The 21365-nt window shown below is 41.2% G+C and overlaps 2 protein-coding genes and 2 non-coding genes across 4 annotated transcripts; 1 reads left to right on the top strand and 3 right to left on the bottom strand.

The window, feature by feature from the left end:
- Positions 1-251: 251 nt before the first annotated feature.
- trnal-cag lies at positions 252-334 on the bottom strand. Its single transcript has one exon. It is a non-coding gene; the product is annotated as a tRNA-Leu (tRNA).
- Positions 335-2367: 2033 nt separating this feature from the next.
- On the bottom strand, positions 2368-2450 carry trnal-cag. Its single transcript has one exon. It is a non-coding gene; the product is annotated as a tRNA-Leu (tRNA).
- Positions 2451-6104: 3654 nt separating this feature from the next.
- On the bottom strand, positions 6105-9600 carry si:cabz01076231.1 (calcium-binding protein 2). Its single transcript, XM_027020982.2, has 7 exons — positions 9480-9600; positions 9079-9229; positions 8032-8062; positions 7528-7671; positions 7191-7300; positions 6385-6532; positions 6105-6133 (listed from the first exon to the last, which is right to left on the bottom strand). Exons 1-7 carry the CDS (start codon positions 9515-9517, stop codon positions 6105-6107), a joined length of 651 nt encoding a protein of 216 aa, XP_026876783.2. The 5' UTR covers positions 9518-9600.
- A 6219-nt stretch (positions 9601-15819) lies between these two features.
- On the top strand, positions 15820-21223 carry cabz01076234.2 (butyrophilin subfamily 1 member A1). The gene is made up of 9 exons (XM_026995921.2): positions 15820-15905; positions 16116-16172; positions 16461-16823; positions 17079-17366; positions 18516-18617; positions 18708-18728; positions 18809-18829; positions 18995-19036; positions 19142-21223. Exons 1-9 carry the CDS (start codon positions 15890-15892, stop codon positions 19738-19740), a joined length of 1509 nt encoding a protein of 502 aa, XP_026851722.2. The 5' UTR covers positions 15820-15889; the 3' UTR covers positions 19741-21223.
- Positions 21224-21365: the final 142 nt, after the last annotated feature.

Genomic DNA, 21365 nt, shown 5'->3' with positions numbered 1-21365 from the left:
AACAACCCCCTAAAGTGTACACCCCATATGCAGATTCATATTATGCATTCCCAGATACAAGATGCACCCCTCATTCAGCTTTCCAACCCATAGGAAATCCACAACAGACAATTAAAGTCAGCAAAATGTGTTCTGAGGCTTATCCACCGACTCCATCCTCCTCTGGCCAAAAACACGGCTCTAATCTTTTTGCTTTCACAGGCACGGTATATCATCTCACTGCAAATAGGGGGAAAAAAATGGAAAGCTGCTGTCAGAAGTGGGATTCGAACCCACGCCTCCAGAGGAGACTGCGACCTGAACGCAGCGCCTTAGACCGCTCGGCCATCCTGACTGTTGTGGAAAAAAGAAACCACCACGAGAAGTCAGTCCTGCAGGCTTCAGTTACCCTACAAGCTAACAAACAAACATGTTATCTAACCAATACAGGTAAGCTCTGTAGTATAACCAAAGCAAATAATTACATATGTGTACTAGTGAAATGCAAAACAGACAATTAAACCCAGCAAAATATGCTTTCTGAGGCTTATCCACAGACTTCTAGCAATGAAAATGCAATAATAAGAGTTGTTTGCTTAGAGGTTAATACATGAGATGCTTGCAGTTTAAATTAACGTAAAAAGAAAACATGGCTCTAACATTTTTATTTTCTCAGGCATATTAATGCCAGTTAATAGTCTCACTGCAAATTTGAGTTAAAAAATTAAAAGTTGCTGTCAAAAGTGGGATTCGAACCCACACCTCCAGAGGAGAGTGTCAGTGAGGTTGACGACACTAATACAATTCTAACACGATATTCCGAAAGCTGCAAGGTGAACCAAACACAACTAAAGAGCAGATCAACACTCAGACTTTCTCAGGGTCTGTGGCATATCGTGGACCAACTCGATGACAGGTTTACAGCTTTCCCAGCGTACTTCTCCAGTCTAAAATGAATGAATCCCTCAATCCAAAACGATGCAAATATTATTGCAATGTGATTCAATTTAGGCCAATAATCCAAATAGAAAATAATTAGCATAACATATCCTTTACTCAGCAGGATTAAATACAACCTGGTCCTCTATACATGCTCCTTGATGACAAAATGTAGAAATATATAACTATATAAACAAATGCAATATTTACTATTGTATCCCATATTTATTTATTTATTAATGCTTTTATGTTTTACATTTGTTTATTCATTAATCTGTAGTTGCACTGTCAACTTTTGTCCTCTAGCTATGCTGACCATAACTTGTACTTTGATAGCTAGCTAGCTAAAACAGATCGAGAAACACAAATCTAGTTCCTCGTCCAGTTTCTGTATTTTATTAGACCTTGCAATCAGCAGTGCTTTGACTTAATACTCACCACTTATTCACTCTCACAAAGGTTTTACTTCAATTTAAACCAACACGCATGCACACCAAAGACAGCAGTATAGTTTCAAAATTGGGTAACTATTATTTAAGTGCTTAGTACAAAACTTTAAATGCGTATAAATCAAAGAGGACAACATGAATGACCACTGAAGTTAAACAAAAGAATTAGCTGCAGCTCGGGTTCTATTATTGTTTTACACAACAGTGTCTGTGTCTATATACGAGAGTCTCGAATACAGGGTTGAAGAAACAATATATTCAGACACAATATGCAGGTCTTTGTGAATTAATTGCGGTGAATGGAGCATCCACGGTGGATGCGAGTTCCTATGAACAGACACCAGACGTTTCTTCTCTCACGGGGCTACACGTACTACGAGTGGTGCATATACCACATACACAGGCGAATTCACTTAATGTGCACAAGTAAACACCATTAGTTTACATAAAACTAGCTGAACTAAAAGTAGTTATGCAGGACATGACAATCTAAGCTTACAGCACATGCACAATGAAATAACAGTGGAAATCATTAAAACACATTCACAAAAGTCTATAGCAACACTGTACCTAACAGACCGCAGAAAACATGGCTAATTTCCCCTGGTTAGCATAAATCACAACGTAATTGGTATACAACTCAGAGCTCAAAAGTAAATAAAAATATAATGTCTCTGAAATAACTGAAATGTCTTACGTAATATGAAGAAACTATTTATTCAGCTCAATATGGAGGTCTTTGTGAATTAATTACAGTGCATATAGCAGCCACCACACTTTACTTTACAATGAACATGTAAAAAAAATTAGAAATCAAAATGTATTTATATAGTGCTTTTTACAACAGATGTGGTCACAATGCATCTTTACAAATGTCCGAGTCCAAGCCCCCAGTGAGCAAACGCAAGAGTAACAGTGGCAAGGAAACACTCCCTAGAGCATGAGGAAGAAACTTTGAGAGGAACAACTTAGCATAATATTTTAAAAAATGAAAAATTGCTGTCAGAAGTGGGATTCGAACCCACGCCTCCAGAGGAGACTGCGACCTGAACGCAGCGCCTTAGACCGCTCGGCCATCCTGACAGTTCCCAAAAAGACTTCTTTTAATTGTTCTTATTCTGGTGTTTTAGGCTCAGGACCTCCTGGAGCACCCCAAAGATCCTGACAGCGAGGATGGTGTGGAGGACCTGCAGAGGATCTCTGCAGACCCAGCGGAAGGAGGAGAGTGTCGGATGGCGACCGACGGACCTTGGGTCCTGGAGCTGGCCGGTTGGGCCTCGGAGCCCTGGGGTACCATCTTGGTGGAGCCAGGTTCAGGAGCAGGTGGAGCAGGTGGAGCAGGTGGAAATAGTTTCCCTTTTCCAGCAGCTGTTCATATAGATTTGTGGCAAGATCACATGCACGATCAGCTACTGTGTGTCTGCTAAGGCTCACATTTAAAAATGCTTGCTTTTTATCTGGGCAGGCGATGTCGCAAACTTTGATCGTGCACTTTTTGACAAACTCTCCCTCGTCAAAGGGCTGGTTTTGTAGTTTCTGCTGCCACAGTAAAACCAGCCTTTACAGCAGCCTCACTTTGTGATATGGCTTTTGTGAGGACAGTCTGTCGTGAAACCAAACTTCTTTTCATCTCCTCTACTTGTCCAGGTCCTTGTACTTAACCTGGTGTTTCGTTTCAGTCTTACGTTATATTCTTTGGTTACAGCTACATTGGCTCCGCAAACAAGACAAACAGGTTTGTCCTTTACCTTTGTCAACAGATATTCTGCTTCCCACTTTTCTACAAAGCTCCTGTTTTCCACCTTTCGTTTGGCCATTTTTGGGAGGGGTGGCCTGATGTGATTGGCAGCATGAGGTCGCTGATGAATGTCAACACAGGAGAGGACGCTCGTGGGTCTTGACTGATGCGCCAACGCCCCAGCACAGCATTCTGGGATTTGTAGTATTAGCGGTGCACGCGCTGTCTACCGGCGGGCCAGCTCTAGTAGCTGGTAATTTTGTTCACGGGCCAAATATAATTACACCGAGGACCAGATTTGTCATCTCTGCTTTAAGCAATTCAAATCAACATTGCCACATTCTGCTCTCTCCCCCTCTCTTGCCTCTCTCATTTTAAATGCCATCTTTCTTTTCTGCTCGATGTCTTTGTCGTTTTGGGGCACCCACACTGCCGCCTGCCTTTGAGACCTCACAGAGGTCAAAGGGCAAACCACATACAAACATACATTGATAAAAATCTTGAACATAAACAACTATCCTTAAATAATAAAAATTAATCGTCTGATTGTAAAATGTGCTCCATTACTTACTGTGACTGCAACAGATAAGAGCTGATTAGGTCGGAACAGGTGTTGCAGTACCTCACAGGAAAAAAAGAAAGCACACTTCAGGCTTTATGTTAAACATATTGCTTCATAAGCATGCCTTTTATGTTTTGTGAAACAAAAAGTGGCCCCAAATTAGAAACAAGAAAAGGTTTGTTTTTTTAAAATATAATTGTTATACATTCTTTTCCCTTGTTGCATGTTGTCTGCTTTTGCTTAATGTTTCTGTTGTGTTCCTTAAGATGGCAGTGGATGATTTGATTTGGAGAGCTCTCCTTTGGAGATATCTTCTTTTTTAATCGTGCCATTAAGATCTTCCTCTCATTTTCTTGCTGTCTGGTGCTTACTTGCTCCTCATAGTATCTTCTTGCCAGCCCGGCTTTGAGCATGTGTGTGTGTTATAGGTACCCTCATAACAAAACGCTGCCTTCTAAGGCACTGACTCATGAGACAACATGGGTAGCAAGGAATCAAGGCTGTAGCCTGTAGTTTCAGATACATCCATATTTATAGGATCCCTGGTATCAAATCTGCTTATCACCATGCCCGTTACCTGGTGTTCTGTGTAATTACTAACGTGCCCAAGTTAAAAATATATGTCTTTATTAGGTACACCTCTAGCAGTAGCTATCTGCTACCAATCCTTTTTGGTCAAGTCAATGTAGAAGATAACACTGTTTTCACACAATGTATGAACATTGTATGAACATGTTTTCAGTGGCATTTTGTATAAATGGATATAAATTCATATACACAGTAAAGTATTTATATGTATATGTCCTGAATTACTTAAAGCATTGTGACAAGACAGTGCCTGGTTCAAATATACTTCACCTCACTCTCCACTCAGTGCATGTGTAGCCATCACGTGAGGGCATCATTTGGCCACTGGGGGGGTGTTTGCCTAAGGCCTTGCTGGGGACTTCGCTGGTTCAATGACAGACACAGTCTGCTTGAGGTCCTTTGGCTGCAGTGCTGATCCAGGGGAAGTTGAAGCATGGCCAAGGCTTATGATCCAGTCATGATCAGAGCTCAGCTTGGGCAGAAAGACAATGGTGAGACTGCAGTTGGTGGTGCAAGAAGTAGCATGTATGCCCCAGCTGCAAAAAAGGTGAAAGGTTACATGGAAAACTGCTCATCTCCTGCTGATGGTGCAACCAGTCTTCTCATCCATGGGAGAAACATTTTGTTTTTCTTGTAAATTTTTTTTTTGTCTTACCGCAATCAGGCTTGTTTGCTATAGAAAAAAAGGGAAATATACAGTTGTTGTATTTTATTTTTAGTGTAATAAAAAATTAAGGGAAGACCCTATGCAAGTGGTGCCAGAAACTATCACAGTCTTAGCTAAGTATTGTCCAATAAGCTACAACCCTAAATAGCTGGCCTTCTAATCAGGCTATGAGGTGCTATTCTTTCTTATCAGCCTTGAAACTGTTACATGAAACTTTTACAAAACAAAATCAACTGTGATATTTTTTTAAACTACAATGACATCAGACTACCACTGCAAATTATAGTCTTGACAAATGCATTTATATATATTTTTTCATTTATTTCCATATTATTTATTTATATATATATATATAACACACACACACACACACACACACACACACACACACACAGAGGAATAAATAAGGCTAATGATGGACATTTGGGTTCTCATTTAAAGAGAAGCCTCCAGGTGCAGTGAAGAGTAATTTCCAGTGAAGTATAGTAAAGTGTAATTTCCAGTGAAGTAGTTTCCAGTGAAGTATAGTAAAGTGTCATTTCCAGTGAAGTATCGTTTCCAGCGGAGTAAAGTGTCATTTCCAGTGTAGTATTGTTTCCAGTGAAGTATAGTAAAGAGTAATTTCGTGTATATACAGGATGAGGATGAGCAAACATTACATTTGCATGTTCTGCATTTAACAGACTTAATCAGAGCGAATTACAAAAGAGCTTTGTCATTTACTCATGGAATGTATCCTAGCCAGTACAGTAGGTTAGAGCCAAAAATACCATTCAGCTTGAATACAGCTAAATACAAGAATCAATGCTGATTTCCAGAAGAAATGCCCAATGAGCACAAATACTATAAAAAACAAAGTTAATTGAACTGTATAGTTAAGTAGTAGTAGTACAAAATTTCCATTGGGTTAGTAACCAAAACAGCATCCAAAAATGTAGTCGCAAAACCATACAACATAAGCAGTGGAAACCAGGAAATCCATGAACTGCGAGCAGATTTGTACACCACGGTAATGGTGAAATTTCACTAGCAGGTGGAGCCTGGTATGAATAGTCTGTGGTTTCTGCAGGAATTACAAATAATCGGAAACTGTTGTGGAACAGGGTGACGCTGTAGGAGTTGGTGCTTCCAGGTGACAGTCTGCACTGCACTGAGACAATCCAAGAAGCCCTGCTGTGAGAACTACTGCGTGGACAGCATCATAACAAACTCTGCAAGACATGCATACACACACAAACAGACCAGATCAACTGATCAAAATATTTTGCTTCATCAAAAACAGGCATGTGCTTAGAATAACCCAAACCTACTGATTGGTACAAATGTGTGAACAAGTAGAAGCACTGCAGGAGAACTGAAAAGAAACACTTTAGTAGTTCGCGTGCTCATTTTCTCTGGTTACTAAGGTTGGTTCTTTCATGAAGTGTGTGTGCATGTGTGTTTATTCACGTGAGGTCACTACCGTCAAAATCTACACTGCCGTCTCCATTCAGGTCCATCTCCTTCAGGATCTCTTCCAGCTCTCCTTTCCTCGGTTTCTCTCCCAGTAGAGTCTTTGCTGCTTCCTTCATCTCATCCAGACTAATCTTCCCATCCCCATCCATGTCAAACTAACAGAGAGAGAGAGAGAGAGAGAGAGAGAGAGAGAGAGAGAGAGGGAGAGAGAGAGAGGGAGAGGGAGAGGGAGAAAGAGAGAGGGAGAGAGAGAGAGAGAGAGCGAGAGAGGGAGAAAGAGAGGGAGAGGGAGAAAGAGAGAGAGAGGGAGAGGGAGAGAGAGAGAGAGAGCGAGAGAGAGAGCGAGAGAGGGAGAAAGAGAGGGAGAAAGAGAGGGAGAGGGAGAGAGAGAGCGAGAGAGGGAGAGGGAGAGGGAGAGGGAGAGGGAGAGAGAGAGAGCGAGAGAGGGAGAGGGAGAGAGCGAGAGAGGGAGAGGGAGAGGGAGAGCGAGAGAGGGAGAGGGAGAGAGAGAGAGCGAGAGAGGGAGAGGGAGAGGGAGAGAGAGAGAGAGAGAGAGAGAGGGGGAGAGGGAGGGAGAGAGAGCGAGAGAGGGAGAGGGAGAGAGAGAGAGAGAGAGAGAGGGGGAGAGGGAGAGAGAGAGAGAGAGAGAGAGAGAGGGGGGAGAGTTTGTGTCTGGAACACACTTTCATGGACATGAAAAGATCACATTTGAAATTTTAGGTTCATCCTTCACAGCCGTTCATCCTTAAAATTTTGAAAGGCAGCGTATGCACTAAGATTAATTGTGTGTGAGTGTGAGTGTGTGTAGCTCACTTGTTTGAAAGAGCACTCAAGTTCTTTCAGCCCCACCATATGAGCTGTCTCGACCATCATTCTTGGTCCCATCAGCTCACAGAAATCGTCAAAATCCATCAGCCCACCTACTGCGCAAACACACACGCATTCAAACAATCAGACTGTGGAGAATAGACAACAAATAAACAGATATTTAAAAAAAGTTAAACGGATATACGGATAAAAAAAGTTAAAAAGTCACTCAGTCAGTGTGTGGTCAGTACAATATGTTGTTATAATAACATTTAGTCACACATACACACAATCAGAAACTGCAGTTTTGTTGTAGAAAACCAGACATACGTGGGACACTCACGCCTCATTTTAATTTGCTGAATGATTTCTAGGAGCTCCATTTCCATAGGCATGTATCCCAAAGTTCGCATGCACTCTGCCAGGTCTTTGTAGTTCAGGTAGCCATCCTGGTCATAGTCAAACTCTTTAAACGCCTCTGCAAGCTCTGAGAAACACCATAATTTTTCACTCTTCACAATGTAAAATCACAACATGTATCCTCATTTTCTCAGAACATGATTCAGTCAGCCAGTCATAAAAGAAACCAAGGCAATTGGACACTATATGTTCATTGTTTGCAAAATATGTTGTTAATCTATAGAAAGCATAATGCCAAATGAAGTGATGGAATTTTGAGGATGCATCCCAGTTTTCCTTCTGTATGAACAAGATTTAACTAAGGAAGAGAGCAAAGCTTGCACACCTATTGGGAGAACATCACTGATTGTGAATGTGAAACATTTTTGTGGTAGTGCTTCAGTAAATTAGTAATTCTTTAATCGTCATACACTTTGTAGGTACTCACCATCTAATTCTAGCTGGGATAATTCTCTTTCCTAAAGAAGAAACAATAAGAGGGGTGGAGTTATTTATGGTGCTAAAGGTTACACTTTAAATATGTACTTTGTACATTTCCTATTATATAAGTTTCACCTAGCCACAGTTCTATGCACTCTCAGATGGTATTATAATAACCATACACTTAAGCTTCATGAGCCATCACAAAGCAAACATGTGCTTAGCTGGCACAGTGCTTAGAGCTGGGATTTTCCAGAGCAGACCAAACAATCAGGCAAAGCAAAGACGCTTTATAAGTTAAAACCACAAATCAGTTTGTACAGTTCAGGAAACAAACATGCAAACACACAGACAGACAGACAGACAGACAGGCGCACACACACACACACACACACACACACACACACACACACACACACACACACACACACACACACACACACACACAGAAATGCACACAGGACTACATTAACATGTTTGCTTTTTTAACAGTATTGCTTACACCCATCATTCACCATCCTTCATTATGGATTTCATCAAATCATACAACACAACACTGCAAGGTGAAAGGTCTGGCCCCAGTCCTCCCTAAGACTGGCTGAGTGGTATTAGCAGAAGAAATTAGCCACACTAAAGAGCTTTTTTTTTTTTTTTAGATCTTAGAATTACTACAGGGATTAACCACTCTGCACAGGTCATTAAACACATGCACACGTACACGCGCACACACACACTTTTGCAGAAGAGATCAGAAGCAATGACTGAACCTCATTAGATATACATCAGAGATCAGCATCATTTCTGTTACTCATATTGACCAGGACTGGGCAGGGGAGAAGTAATCAATTAACAGATTAGATTATTGGTGTATTTCATTTCTGAAGGAGTGTCTGTAAAAGGAGGTGTGACAGTATCTGAAAGCATCACTGCGCACAATGTGACTGCCCTCTTTCTGTTATTTTGTGTCAGTCTGAAATAGGGAGATCATAACATGTGTCCACTGTCTGTATATTTTAATGAAACATAATTAGAATTGATATGTGTGTGTAAGTACCTGTCCAAAAACCCTGTTGAGCAGAGTTGTGTACATTTTGTTCATGACTTCCTCATTGGATTTCTGGCTTCTGGCTGTTTTCTTGGGTGTGTCTACCTTTCGGAGAGCAGGTTTCCGAGCACAACCTTCAGTCGACTGGGCAGATTTGATGCTATGGAACAGAGAGAGAGAGAGAGAGAGCGTGCGAGAGAGAGCGAGAGAGACTTAGTAAAATGAGTTAGTGCTCCTTTAAACCTGTATTGTAAGTGCTATAAGGATGACCTTAATAATATAGTTTTTCAAAGCACCAGATTTGAGATAGTAAAGAAATAAGGTAAAACTGGAAGGAACATTCATATAAGGCACATTCTCAAAGCTCAAACAGCCAGTGTTGAATACACAGCCACAGTCAGTCCTTATACCTGTCTGTAGTGGGTGCGGTCTCTGCCTCGTCTGTCATTCTAGAGGAAAAAAGAAGCAAACACAATCATGGATTGCATATGTACGTGAGGGAGAGATAAATTGATTACCTAGAATCTAACATTTCTTCAATTATACCATACTGCTATTAACACTATAAAAAGCTAAAAAACATGATACTAGGATCACTTCACTGCAGGCAAAACACAAAAATAAATGTTCCACAGTTGCGTAACGACTGGTGTAGTTCAGCAGATTCGGCTACTCAGCCACCATTCTACCAAGTGGTTCGCCGGAACCCTGTGGCTCTTTCCTGTCTTACCTTCAATGGGAGCTAAACGAAAATAACAAAAATACACTCCTTTTTTCACCACCACTCCGCCAAGGCTAGAAGGAAGCGAATGATTCTTTGTGACCTTTCGATTTCCAGCCTTTCATTCCGTCTTTCCTTGGAATTTTTTCCCGCTCTCTTCAGCTCTTCCCATCCCTTCATCCTCTCCTCCATCCGAGGACTAAGACATGATTACGTGGTTAAATGTAGTCAGATTAAGCCCAGAAACGTGCAGGTGCATGTGACAGTGGACTAGAGCCATAGAAGGACTGCAGAACAGTCTTGCTAATGACTAATAATTTAAAAATGAATTAAAATACTGTAGTAATATTGCATATAGAAAAAGGTTTTTCATATAATGTCTAAGTTTGAAAAATAAATCTTTAAATGCTTCCTTAAAACCAAACCATTAATAATGGGCTCAGAACAAAACAACTTCAAAATTAAATTATCTTTATTGCCTTAAGTTCATTGCAAATAAGCTTATAAGGAAATATAATGCCCAAGATTTACACCTTTAACTTTTAACTACTCATATGTGGCTTTGGAGTTTTTACTAATTCTACCAAGCTTATTGAACTTACATATGGACCACTGATTGACCATTTTCTCAGGTTGTGGTCAAGGTGTGTTTTGTAAAGGGAAACATTTGCCTTCATCCTGACTGTTAAATTTACGGCATTTAGCAGACGGTCTTATCCAGAGCCACTTACAAAAGTGCTTTATCATTTCCTCATAGAACACATCCTAGTACAGTACAGCAGGTTAGAGTCAAACATACCAATGGACTAGAATACTGTAGAACTACAGGGATCAATGCTGATGACTAGTAGTACAAAATACATGAGCTCTATCTTAGACCATGAGAAGTGCAATAAACAATAAGTACTAGAGTCCGTTAGACAACATCAGTGTAATGAACAATACCCTACAATACCCTGACCTTTTTAAGATAGCCTGGTTGTGCATTCCAGATCATTAAGGTAAAGTTAATACCTAAATTCAGTCCTCTGATAGGTGCAATTTTTAAATAGCCTACTGACATTCTGCTGACGGAGCCCTTCAGGGCTGTGTTATATATATGTGTGTAGGTATGTGTGCCCTGGTTTGTTCGCTTCTGTGTTGCAGGTTCGAGCCAGGTCTTGTGGGTGATTTTCCAGTACAACCCAGTACAAATGTTGCTTCTCTGTGCTGAGCTCACCAGATAAAAGGAGGAAGAGTGAAAAAAGAGAGAGGGAGGTAGCTTGTGTTGGGAAAGAGACTGGGCTGTGTACTTGTTTGCAGTTCAACTAACAGAGTGTAACTGTGTATGACCTTGTATTCTATCCCTGGTTCTCGAGTTAATGTTCTCCTTCTAATAGTTGGGAATGGGTTCCGTTTCTGTGTTCTTCGGTGATAGGGAGTGAGTGTAGGCTGTGTATTTTCTTTTGGTGGAGTAGACAGCTGTCTTATTCTTTCTTAGCCTGTTTTCTTTGTCTTGCTGGCCTTGGTCCCTCCTGATGTTGTTACACTGATCCCCTGAATAGTTGTATGTTATTCCAACACGTTGTATGTTATTCCAACGCTTTTTAATACACTTGCTATGCACCGTATTGACTTTATCTGTTTCGTTTGTCATATCACTCACCAGTCACTCACCATTATCACGTCATGTTTTAATGTTACAGACTCTCCTGCCTAGACTGAGACATAACAGATGTCTGAATCAGGTTGTTTAGTGCTTGTGTTTTTTTTTTAAAGGTATCTTAAGGTAAATTAATGTAGTACAATTAAGACAAAAATAAAGCTGTTATTTTTTTTGCTACATATGTCATACAACTTTACTGACAGAGGTAATACCAAAGTTGAACAATTCTTAACATTGGGTCACAGCCTATATCCGTTTTAATGTGATTACAACCAGGGCTGGATGCATAATGCACATTGCGCAACAACGTTATTCAGCAGACTGCATGTACCGTGTAAAAAGCTACAATTCTTGCCAAGCTCGACGATTACGCTTTCCAGTAGGTTTCAGTTTACTATCACTTGTGCAATCCTGTCAATTTAGATCCAACCAAGAACCTACTAGCTGCCAATAAACAAATTTTCCCTGCCTCCTGCTTTCTCCTGAGACACAGGTAACAGGATAAATAGGGCCAACTGCATCACTCCTCATCCTTAGTGTCCTCCTGGAAAGCTCATTATTCCTCTCCAGGAGTATGCCGAACTGATCACCTAGGCACCCATGTTACTCAGCACCAGTCATTAGTGAACTGCAGAACGTTCATCCAGACGGACTGTTTATTATCACCGGAGACTTCAACCACGCAAATCTCAAGTCAGTACTGCCTAAATTCCATCAACATGTGAACTTTGCAACGAGAGGAGCGAACGCGCTGGATCTCGTTTACACAAACATTTCCGGTGCGTACCGGGCGGAGTCCTGCCCGCACCTCGGATACTCTGATCACGTGTCTGTAATGTTGATTCCTGCATATAGACCGATAGTCAGACGCTCGAAACCGCTTCTGAAGCAGGTGAGAACCTGGCCAGCAGGAGCCATCTCTGCTCTTCAGGACTGTTTTGAGCAGACGACTTGGATCACGTTCAAGGAGGCTGCTACTGACGGTGGCACTGTTAACCTGGAAGAGTATACAGCATCAGTGACTGGCTACATCAGCAAGTGCATTGATGATGTTACTGTCTCCAAGACCATCACCACACGCCCCAACCAGAAGCCATGGATGCCTGCTGAGGTGCGCATGCTACTGAGGACCCGTGACTCAGCCTTCAGAACAGGTGACAGAGAGGCTCTCAGAAAAACAAGAGCCAAACTCACGTGCGCTCAGGGAAGCAAAGCGTGCACACGCACAGAGCATCCATGGACACTTCAAAGACACTGGTGACACACGGCGCATGTGGGAGGGCATTCAGGCCATTACTAACTACAGGAAAACATCACCTTTCTGTGACAGTGATGCCATCCTCCCAGATGCACTGAATCATTTCTATGCACGGTTTGAAGCGCAGAACAACGTTGCAGCAGAAAAGTCCATCCCTTCGCAAAATGACCAGGTGCTGTGCCTGATGGCGGCTGATGTGAGGCGTACTTTGCGTGGAGTTAACCCACGGAAAGCTGCTGGATCAGACAACATCCCGGGTCATGTGCTCAGAGAATGTGCTGACCAGCTTGCAGATGTCCTGACAGACATCTTCAATATCTCTCTGAGCTGCACCATGGTCCCAACATGCTTCAAGACCACCACCATCGTCCCCGTGCCCAAGAAGCCCACGGTGTCGTGTCTCAGCGAAGCACAGTTTGAATCACATCAGTTCGCTGATGACACGACCGTGGTAGGTCTCATCAACAAAGACAATGAGTCAGCATACAGAGAGGAGGTGCGAGAACTGGTGAGCTGGTGTAAGGTCAACAACCTGTATCTGAATGTTGACAAGACAAAAGAAATGGTTGTTGACTTCAGGAGAGCAAGGCGAGATCACTCCCCGCTTGCCATCAACGGCTCCTCAGTGGAGATCGTCAAGAACATCAAGTTCCCTGGTGTTCACATAGCGGAGAACCTGACCTGGACCCTGAACACCAGTTCCATCACCAAGAGAGCCCAGCAACGTCTTTACTTCCTTCGGAAGCTGAGGGAAGCCCATCTCCCATCACCCATCCTCACTACCTTCTACAGAGGTACTGTAGAGAGCATCCCGAGCAGCTGCATCATTACCTGGTTTGGGAACTGCACCGCCTTTGACCGCAAGACCCTCCAAAGAATAGTGAGAACAGCTGAGAAGATCATTGGGGTCTGTGGTGGAAATTCAGCAAACAAGGAGTCGGATGTGGATAAGAAGATTTTATTGAGTTATTAGTTTCAAAAAATGAGCGTGCCTATTTGCTTCGCTCTCCTTTGGGTGATTTCCCTCCCCTTATATAACAGCCGTAGCGTTCGAGAGAACGAGGGAGGGTTTGCTTCTGCTGAGACCAGATAACTCCTTGGAAGGAGTGTATTTCTTCAAGGACGTTCTCTAGGGAACGTCCTGTTCTTCTAATCTTATGCTAAGCTTTCTCACGCTTTACAATGATAGAGAAAGAAACACAACAATATTTCCTTCACAGGTCTCTCTTCCCTCCATCACGAACATCTACATAACACGCTGCATCCGGAAAGCCACCAACATTGTGAAAGACCCCACACACCCCTCACATGAACTGTTCACCCTTTTGCCATCTGGAAGAAGGTACCGCAGCATCCAGTCCCGCACCTCCAGACTGTGCAACAGCTTCTTCCCAGAAGCCGTTAGACTCCTGAACTCTGGCTAACTCCAATTCCAATTCAGATTCCAAAATGGGCACTTTTATACATGCTTATAGACAGTCACACACACACACACACACACACACACACACACACACACACACACACACACATACATATCTATACACACACACACACACACACATACATACATACATACATACATACATACATATCTATACACACACTCACACATTGTTTTGGACTAGTGCTGAAGTCAAACCTCACACAAATAAACTATGCACTCCTGTTGCAGTCTTGCACATTATCCTACTTGCTGCTAGAGTACTGTACTAAACCAGCACTGTACTCTGAACTGTTCTGGCTCCAACCGGTGACTGCTATGTTCAGGGTAGCATGTCACTGATTGCTATGCACAACTCGCCCAGTACTGTGTACTGTACTAAATTGCACTGTCTACTCATTTTGTATTTGTCCTGTCCTGTATTTATTATTTATTTAATGTTTATTTAATGACATTTTGCACTATATTGGACTGTTTGCACTTGTGTAGCATGTTGTCTGTTGCACTGTTGCTTTTATGTTGCACCATGGTCCTGGAGGTACCGGTGCACATCTATATATAAGGATGTGGCCTTTTTTGTATTGCTATGGACATTGTCAATAATCTGTCATCTGAAGTTAAAGCCACTATACTTGAACATTTCTCAAAAATGGTCCATTTTATCCCACTAACTTCTTTCCCCAGAGAATTATAAATGACTGAAGAATTATTCCAGCACATCTTCTGTCTGCTTGGTCTGCCTGGTGTCTATATTTTCCATGGGTGGAATATACGTGAAACTTGCTCAGTCAGACCCTGTTTGAGTGTGTTTAACTCATGGATTTCATTAGTTTCGGAATGGCCATCATGGCAAACCTGGTTCCACATCACTGAATGTTTCTAAGGGACCTCAATGCCCCTTAATGCCTCCAAACCACCATTCAGCTTATCAAGAGGCACTCATATGTACACAGGTCAGCCACACCGCACTACAACCCCAGAGGAAAGGTGCGAGTATCCATGCTTATCTAGAATAGCTATGCTAATGGAAAGTCAGGTCCTACTTCCATACATCACAGACGAACAGATAAGGAAAGTCACATAGCATGTCATTCTTCCTCTGTTGTTCTCAATCTCCATCCTTTCACGTCTTTCTGTTGAAGCCAGTCATCCTGGGTCCACAGGAGGACTCACTTCCTTAGGGTTGGGTGCCATCATGCCACGGCCCCACAGGAACAGGCCCACATCCAGACAACATGATCACATTGGTCCAAACCCCTAGATCCCTCCTGCCCTGCTACAATGTTACTCACTTCCCAACCACACAGACACTGTGAATCTTCCCTTAAATATGACTGATTTCAATTAGCGGCAACATGGGCAGGAGATGTGCATTTCATTGTTTTCTACCAATGAAATCTTTGTTCCATATAGCTTACCCAAAATGCCATGGTTATGGGCCTGGTAGCGCAAATCTTTGTATTAAGAAGGTGAAGTTCTGGATAGTTTCATTATGTTCGAGGCATTTACTGTTTCCAAGAATCCAAGGCACACATTTATTGTTTTATTTATTAATATTCGTAAGAAGCTAGAGCATACTGTTAGCCTACAAGTCAATGTTTGGGCTAAGGATAAAAAATAAATGATATCGCCATTATTTCCATTTTCGGTGCCAAATGAAAATGAAAGTATATAAAGCAGACCACGCCCTCTCTGTAGGTTGAGTTGTTCGTTTACCGAGAAACGTCTGCTGTGTGTTCAAATTTCGCAAGTATGTGCGCAAGCAACGGTACGTTCATAATGATAATTTCGCTAATTTTAATTTACGCTAGCTATCTGATTACTTTTTCATTGCAGCCCAAGACGACTGGTAGAGGTTTAATCGTCCGTCGCTTTGCTTTGACCAACCGCTGGAGCTAGCGTTAAACTACAATCTTCATGATTTTTTAAACTGCTTTTAAATTATTTTTTTATTTTTACATTTTTTTTTTTTTAACAGAAGTGATATCGTGTGCCATCTTGATTTTCCTTGGGTCTCAGCTCGTTGGGGGTTCCGGTAAGAGTTTTGCTGTTAGGCTCGGTTACTGTAGCATAACATGACATTAATTGGATTGAGGTTCAGGTACGTATTTATTTTCTTTACGTGAACATCGTGTGGTATATTGGGTCTGTAGAATAGGCATCTGCTGCTTTCATAAGTATTCATATGAGATCACGTGGATGTCGAGTACAAATCCCTCCTGAAATAGTGCATTGCTAATATTTTTACTACAGTGGCAGTGACGAAAACAAAGTATGAATCTATCTCTGGGTTTCCTCTCTGTTCCCTCCCATTCTCTGTTAGATCTCCCTTTGAAGTGCGCTACTGGTTTGATCACGGGGAGACTGGGTTCCTCTGTGGTTCTCCCATGCTGGCTTTCTCCTCCGCTGGATGTGAAGGCCATGGAGATCCGCTGGTACCGTCCAGACCAATACAGCACTCCAGTCCTGCTCTACCTCAACCACAAGGTCATGACAGATTTGCAGAAGGAGAGGTACAGGAACCGGACCTCTCTAAGCCTGCGAGAGGAGAACTCCGCTGGGCTGAAAGGGGGAGATGTGTCCCTCGAGCTGAAGAACCTTAATATGGGGGATCGGGGGACGTTTCACTGTTTTGTGAGTGGAGATAAAGCATATGGAAGCTGTACATTGACTCTAAATTTAACTGGTGAGTTAAATCAAAATATTACTCTAGCTCAAATGTCTCCAAGCTCCATGGTGATTGTAATTGAGTATTAAAATATAGTCAATAAATAGAAATACTCTTTTTGTCCCTTGACAAGTTCAGTAGCAGTTTATTGACAGTGTGGTGAAAATGAGTCAGTGGTGTGTCACACTTCAGCATTTCTTTCTTTTGTCTCAACCGTTTTTCTCCTCCTTTTATTTCTCATTCATGTAATTGCCCTGCCCTGTTCTGTCCCAGCTCTGGGGTCTTCTCCTGTCCTGTCTCTGCAGCCCCAGGGTGACCAGGTAAACGTTACCTGTAGGTCCTGTGGATGGCTGCCAAAGCCACGGGTTGAGTGGAAGCTTAGTGAACAGAAGATCCCTGGTCCTGGTGGTCTGCTCTTCAGCCAAGAAGGAGAACTGACCTGTGTCCAGAGCTGGGTTCTTCTCTCTCCCTCTCGCTCAGGCCCGATCACTTGCTCCATCTCACTTCCTGGAGGAGAGGAGAAGGATGGACACGTGGACATTCAAAACATTCTCTGCCTAAGTGAGGAAATATACGAATGATTTGTAATTATAATGCTGTTTGCTGAATCAAAAATGGTGTGTTATGGATGTCTTCTGTAAGCAATTATATATATATTTATATTTACTTTGTCCATTGCATATTACTGCTAAACTGCTAATGACTGTTTTGCCACCTAGCTTGCCATTTCAAAGAGAAAAAGAAGCTCTTGTGGTGTTGTCATATATTCAATTAAAGCCCTTCTTAGGGTTTTAAAATTACATTTGCTGATTTTACATTTCACTGTAATTTAGCTTTTACAGCAAGCTTTATGGAGAATGTGTTGTTGGCTGATTAACAAGGAAATTATGTCAAAATCTTTTAAAGAATTATTTCAAGGACCAATCAGTTCTTTTTACCACCGTAAAGTAGCAAACAATATTTATGAAAGTGATTATTCATAATGAATACTGACCCTCGGAAAATGTATAAATAATTATCTATTGCTGTGCCTCTAAATACACTACCTAACAATTTATTAAACACATTGTTAAATACACATTTTCTAAGCACATTTTAAAAGTGTATAATTGCAGATTGCAACAAAAATTAAGTCGCACTGAATTAGTCAGTCACCATCAACCACATTCATGGTCAGTTTATGACAGTATTAATGCTGACATGGTAGTGGTATAGTTGTGGGCGTGGAGCTGGTGTACATTTATCAGGCACAGCAGTCTGGCTGGGTTTATTACACTGCTCGGCTGACGGCGGTTTGCTCTTCAAAAGATATCCAGTCTGCAGTGGTTATGCGGTCAGAAACTGACCACTGACTGAGCACTGAAAGGTGGCAAATCGTGCATAGATGCTGGGCTGAAACTTCTAACTGCACATCTGCAATGTATCTCAAATAACGTGGCATAACGAGCCATTAAACAATAGAACGATTTATCAAACGAGTGCAAACGTTACAGGCACCCAGCATTTGTGCAGAACATGGTGTCAGTGTATTGAAATCTACTCATCACTATTACTACTAACACTAATGCATTTTTTGCACCAAGTGATGAAAATAATTATTACTGATTATTAATCACAATACTATTGAAATACTTAGGTTGTGCCTTAAGTTGACTAAACTTATTGTGTTGTAACATTGGTTAAATCCACCTCCACTACTGAGCCCCACAGAGCACGGAGGAGGACCATGGAAGGCCATTTCTGCTGTGTCAACGTTAGCGGCAGTGGCTCTGGCCGCCATCAGCATCTACTTCTACAGAAAATACAAAACAGGTCAGACCTGCTGTGAATGGCTGCTTCTGCTTGGATGTCATACTGTTTTATCGTTTTGAGATCGTTCATAATAGCATTTCTCTGTTGCAGGATATACAGCAGTTAAGAAAGGTAAGAGGTGTCCTCAGTCTGGCTAGTGATCTTTCTCCCATTCGGGACATTAAAACTAAAACTCTGCTTTGTCTTTTCAGGTCAAGAGGCTGAGGAAACAGGTATGATAATAATGTATTTATGACAGATTTATGCTTGATGTCATTGATAAAATATTTAAAACAATAAAATATACTACAATTATGACAATTTGACTTGGGGGGGGGGGGGGAAGACAAAACAAAACAAAAAAACCCCTCATTTTAACTACTTATTTAAATTTTCAGCTTACCCTAATCCAAACATGGAGGAATTGAGAAAAGCAGCAGGTATAAATATGCATGGTCTCATACACAGTACTTATGCAAAATATCAGAATGTTTGAGAAAGTGTGGAATAAGCCTTTGTAAACTCAAATGCTTTCTTCCCTGCAGTGAGCATCACACTAGATGATACACGGACCTGTCCAGGTTTAATGGTTAAAAACAAACTTGTAAGAGATAAAGAAGGTGTTGCCGATACCCACAGAGAACCTGGTTTTCCGTACCATTTATCAGTGTATGGAAGAAACTCCTTCAGCAGTGGTCGTGCATATTGGGAAGTAGGACTAATATCACCTAATATACCACCCAAAACATCATGGCTGATTGGAGTCACCAAAGCTTCAAATGATTTCACTGAAAATAAGCATGACGACATGACCCCTTCCAAAGGTTTTTGGTTTCTTTACTTGAGTAAACAAACTGGCCTCCGTGTAAATACTGAACCTGAAATCTCACTCCCTCTAGTCTCAAGACCTGAGAGTGTTGGAGTTTTGCTAGACTATGACCAAGGCGAGCTTTCATTTTACAATGTTAAGGAGGGTATATGTCTGGTCACTATGAAAACGAAATTCCAAGGGCAGGTTTTGCCAATGTTTAACCCAGGGATAGGTGATGAGGCTCCTCTTAAGATCCTTGACACTGCTGGACCCAGCGCTGTTCCTGCAGAGGGTGCTAGTTCTCCAACTGACAACTCAGTTAAGATCCCATAATGACACTAACATCAGTATGTGCAATCTTGTTAACTCACATTTAGATTCTAAAAGTTACTCACATTTAGATTCTAAAAGTTAACTCAGACAGAGCAGATCCTTTTCACTCCTAATTCTACACAAATCATAAAATCACACTACATGAACAAACCAGGATGTTTTCCACATTTACCTTTGAGGGCGGGGTTGCATAACATATGGCTTAAAACCTAAGAGATGCACATCAACATAAATTAAATTACATGTGCAGGGCGCTACATAGTTGTTAGTTTTGCTAGATACATTTGTGCAGTTCTATGCTTTTAAGCAGTCTATAACAACTCATGTTTATGGAACTCCCTTGTCTGTTACAGTTTGCATTTATGGTTATTCTTTCAGAATTGCTGTTTAAAGCAGCAAACATTAAAAATGTAATTTTTAAAAAAGGTTTTAGCAAACATTTTATAATCTCTTGATGGTAATTTCATGCAAAGACCACCTACAGCTGTTTTAATATCACTGATATGATAGTATAGACATTGCAGATTCAGTATGTGGAGGTTTAAATCTACAAATGGTTGTAGACATTAGCAAACCTGTATCATGCCGCATTCTAGAAATCTGAGCAGCTATTTATTGAGTGGGTATGTATATTGTGACATATTGGAGTGCAGTTTTAGGATAGACACTAGCAAAGAACAGCCGTTTGCTTGCATGTGGCAGTCTTGCATTGTTTAATACTTTCAGACAGTAATGCACCTGCTTGTGTAAGTTTTGTTCTGTTGTGCTGTTGAGCTTTCTGCTATTACAGTGGGCATCAGCCATGGTTCCACTCCCTAATTTTGAAACCATGTCTGAAAGCAGATATGCACCAGCTATAGACTCAAATAAATGTAATTATTATTAGACAACAAATTACGTTATAGCCTGCCCTAAGTCTTTAATCAGGCAGACAGTTTTAGTTCATGTTCACACAATGTATTGTTTATCAGAACAGTTCTATTGTGATATGTTGCAGCTATGTAGTATTTAAATGTGAATGTTAATCTTTGTTAAATTTATACCTCTTATATTGATTCACTGCCTTTTTAAATTAAGCATAATACTTGTAGCAACAAGCATTTGCGCACCAATGTGCCACAGCTAAAGCCGTGATGAAAATAATCTTAACATGCCTGAGTGATGCGTCATCATAGGTTACAACTTATTTTCATTATAGAAATTTATATTTGAGAGTATTTATATTTGTGGCAACTATTTAGATTTTGGATGTGTTTGTAACAATCATTTCAACACTAATTTGTGCTTGATAGTAATTTGTATTAATGACAAAGCTATATACTGACAAATACTGAAATACTATCAAAGTGTTTACTTGTGATACTTTACACACTGACAGCCAGGAACGAACTGTTCAACCACAATAGTCCTAACACATTGTATTGTATCATTCTATGGCTTGGAATAATTTTAAAAGTGGTTAAAGAAAAAAAAAAGATCACTCATGAAAAACACAAGATGAAGTTCCTTGAGACACACTTGTGCTAGAAGCAAGTCAGTCATCACTTACACATCACCTAGCTGGGTGAAAAAGAACATACTTTGTTGGCTAAGCCAGTTGCATTCTGTTTATGTCTCAGGTCATA

Source organism: Electrophorus electricus, chromosome 9, assembly GCF_013358815.1.
Source record: "Electrophorus electricus isolate fEleEle1 chromosome 9, fEleEle1.pri, whole genome shotgun sequence".
In the NCBI taxonomy this organism is placed as follows: Eukaryota; Metazoa; Chordata; class Actinopteri; order Gymnotiformes; family Gymnotidae; genus Electrophorus; species Electrophorus electricus.
This window is presented reverse-complemented; position numbering and strand designations above follow the sequence as displayed.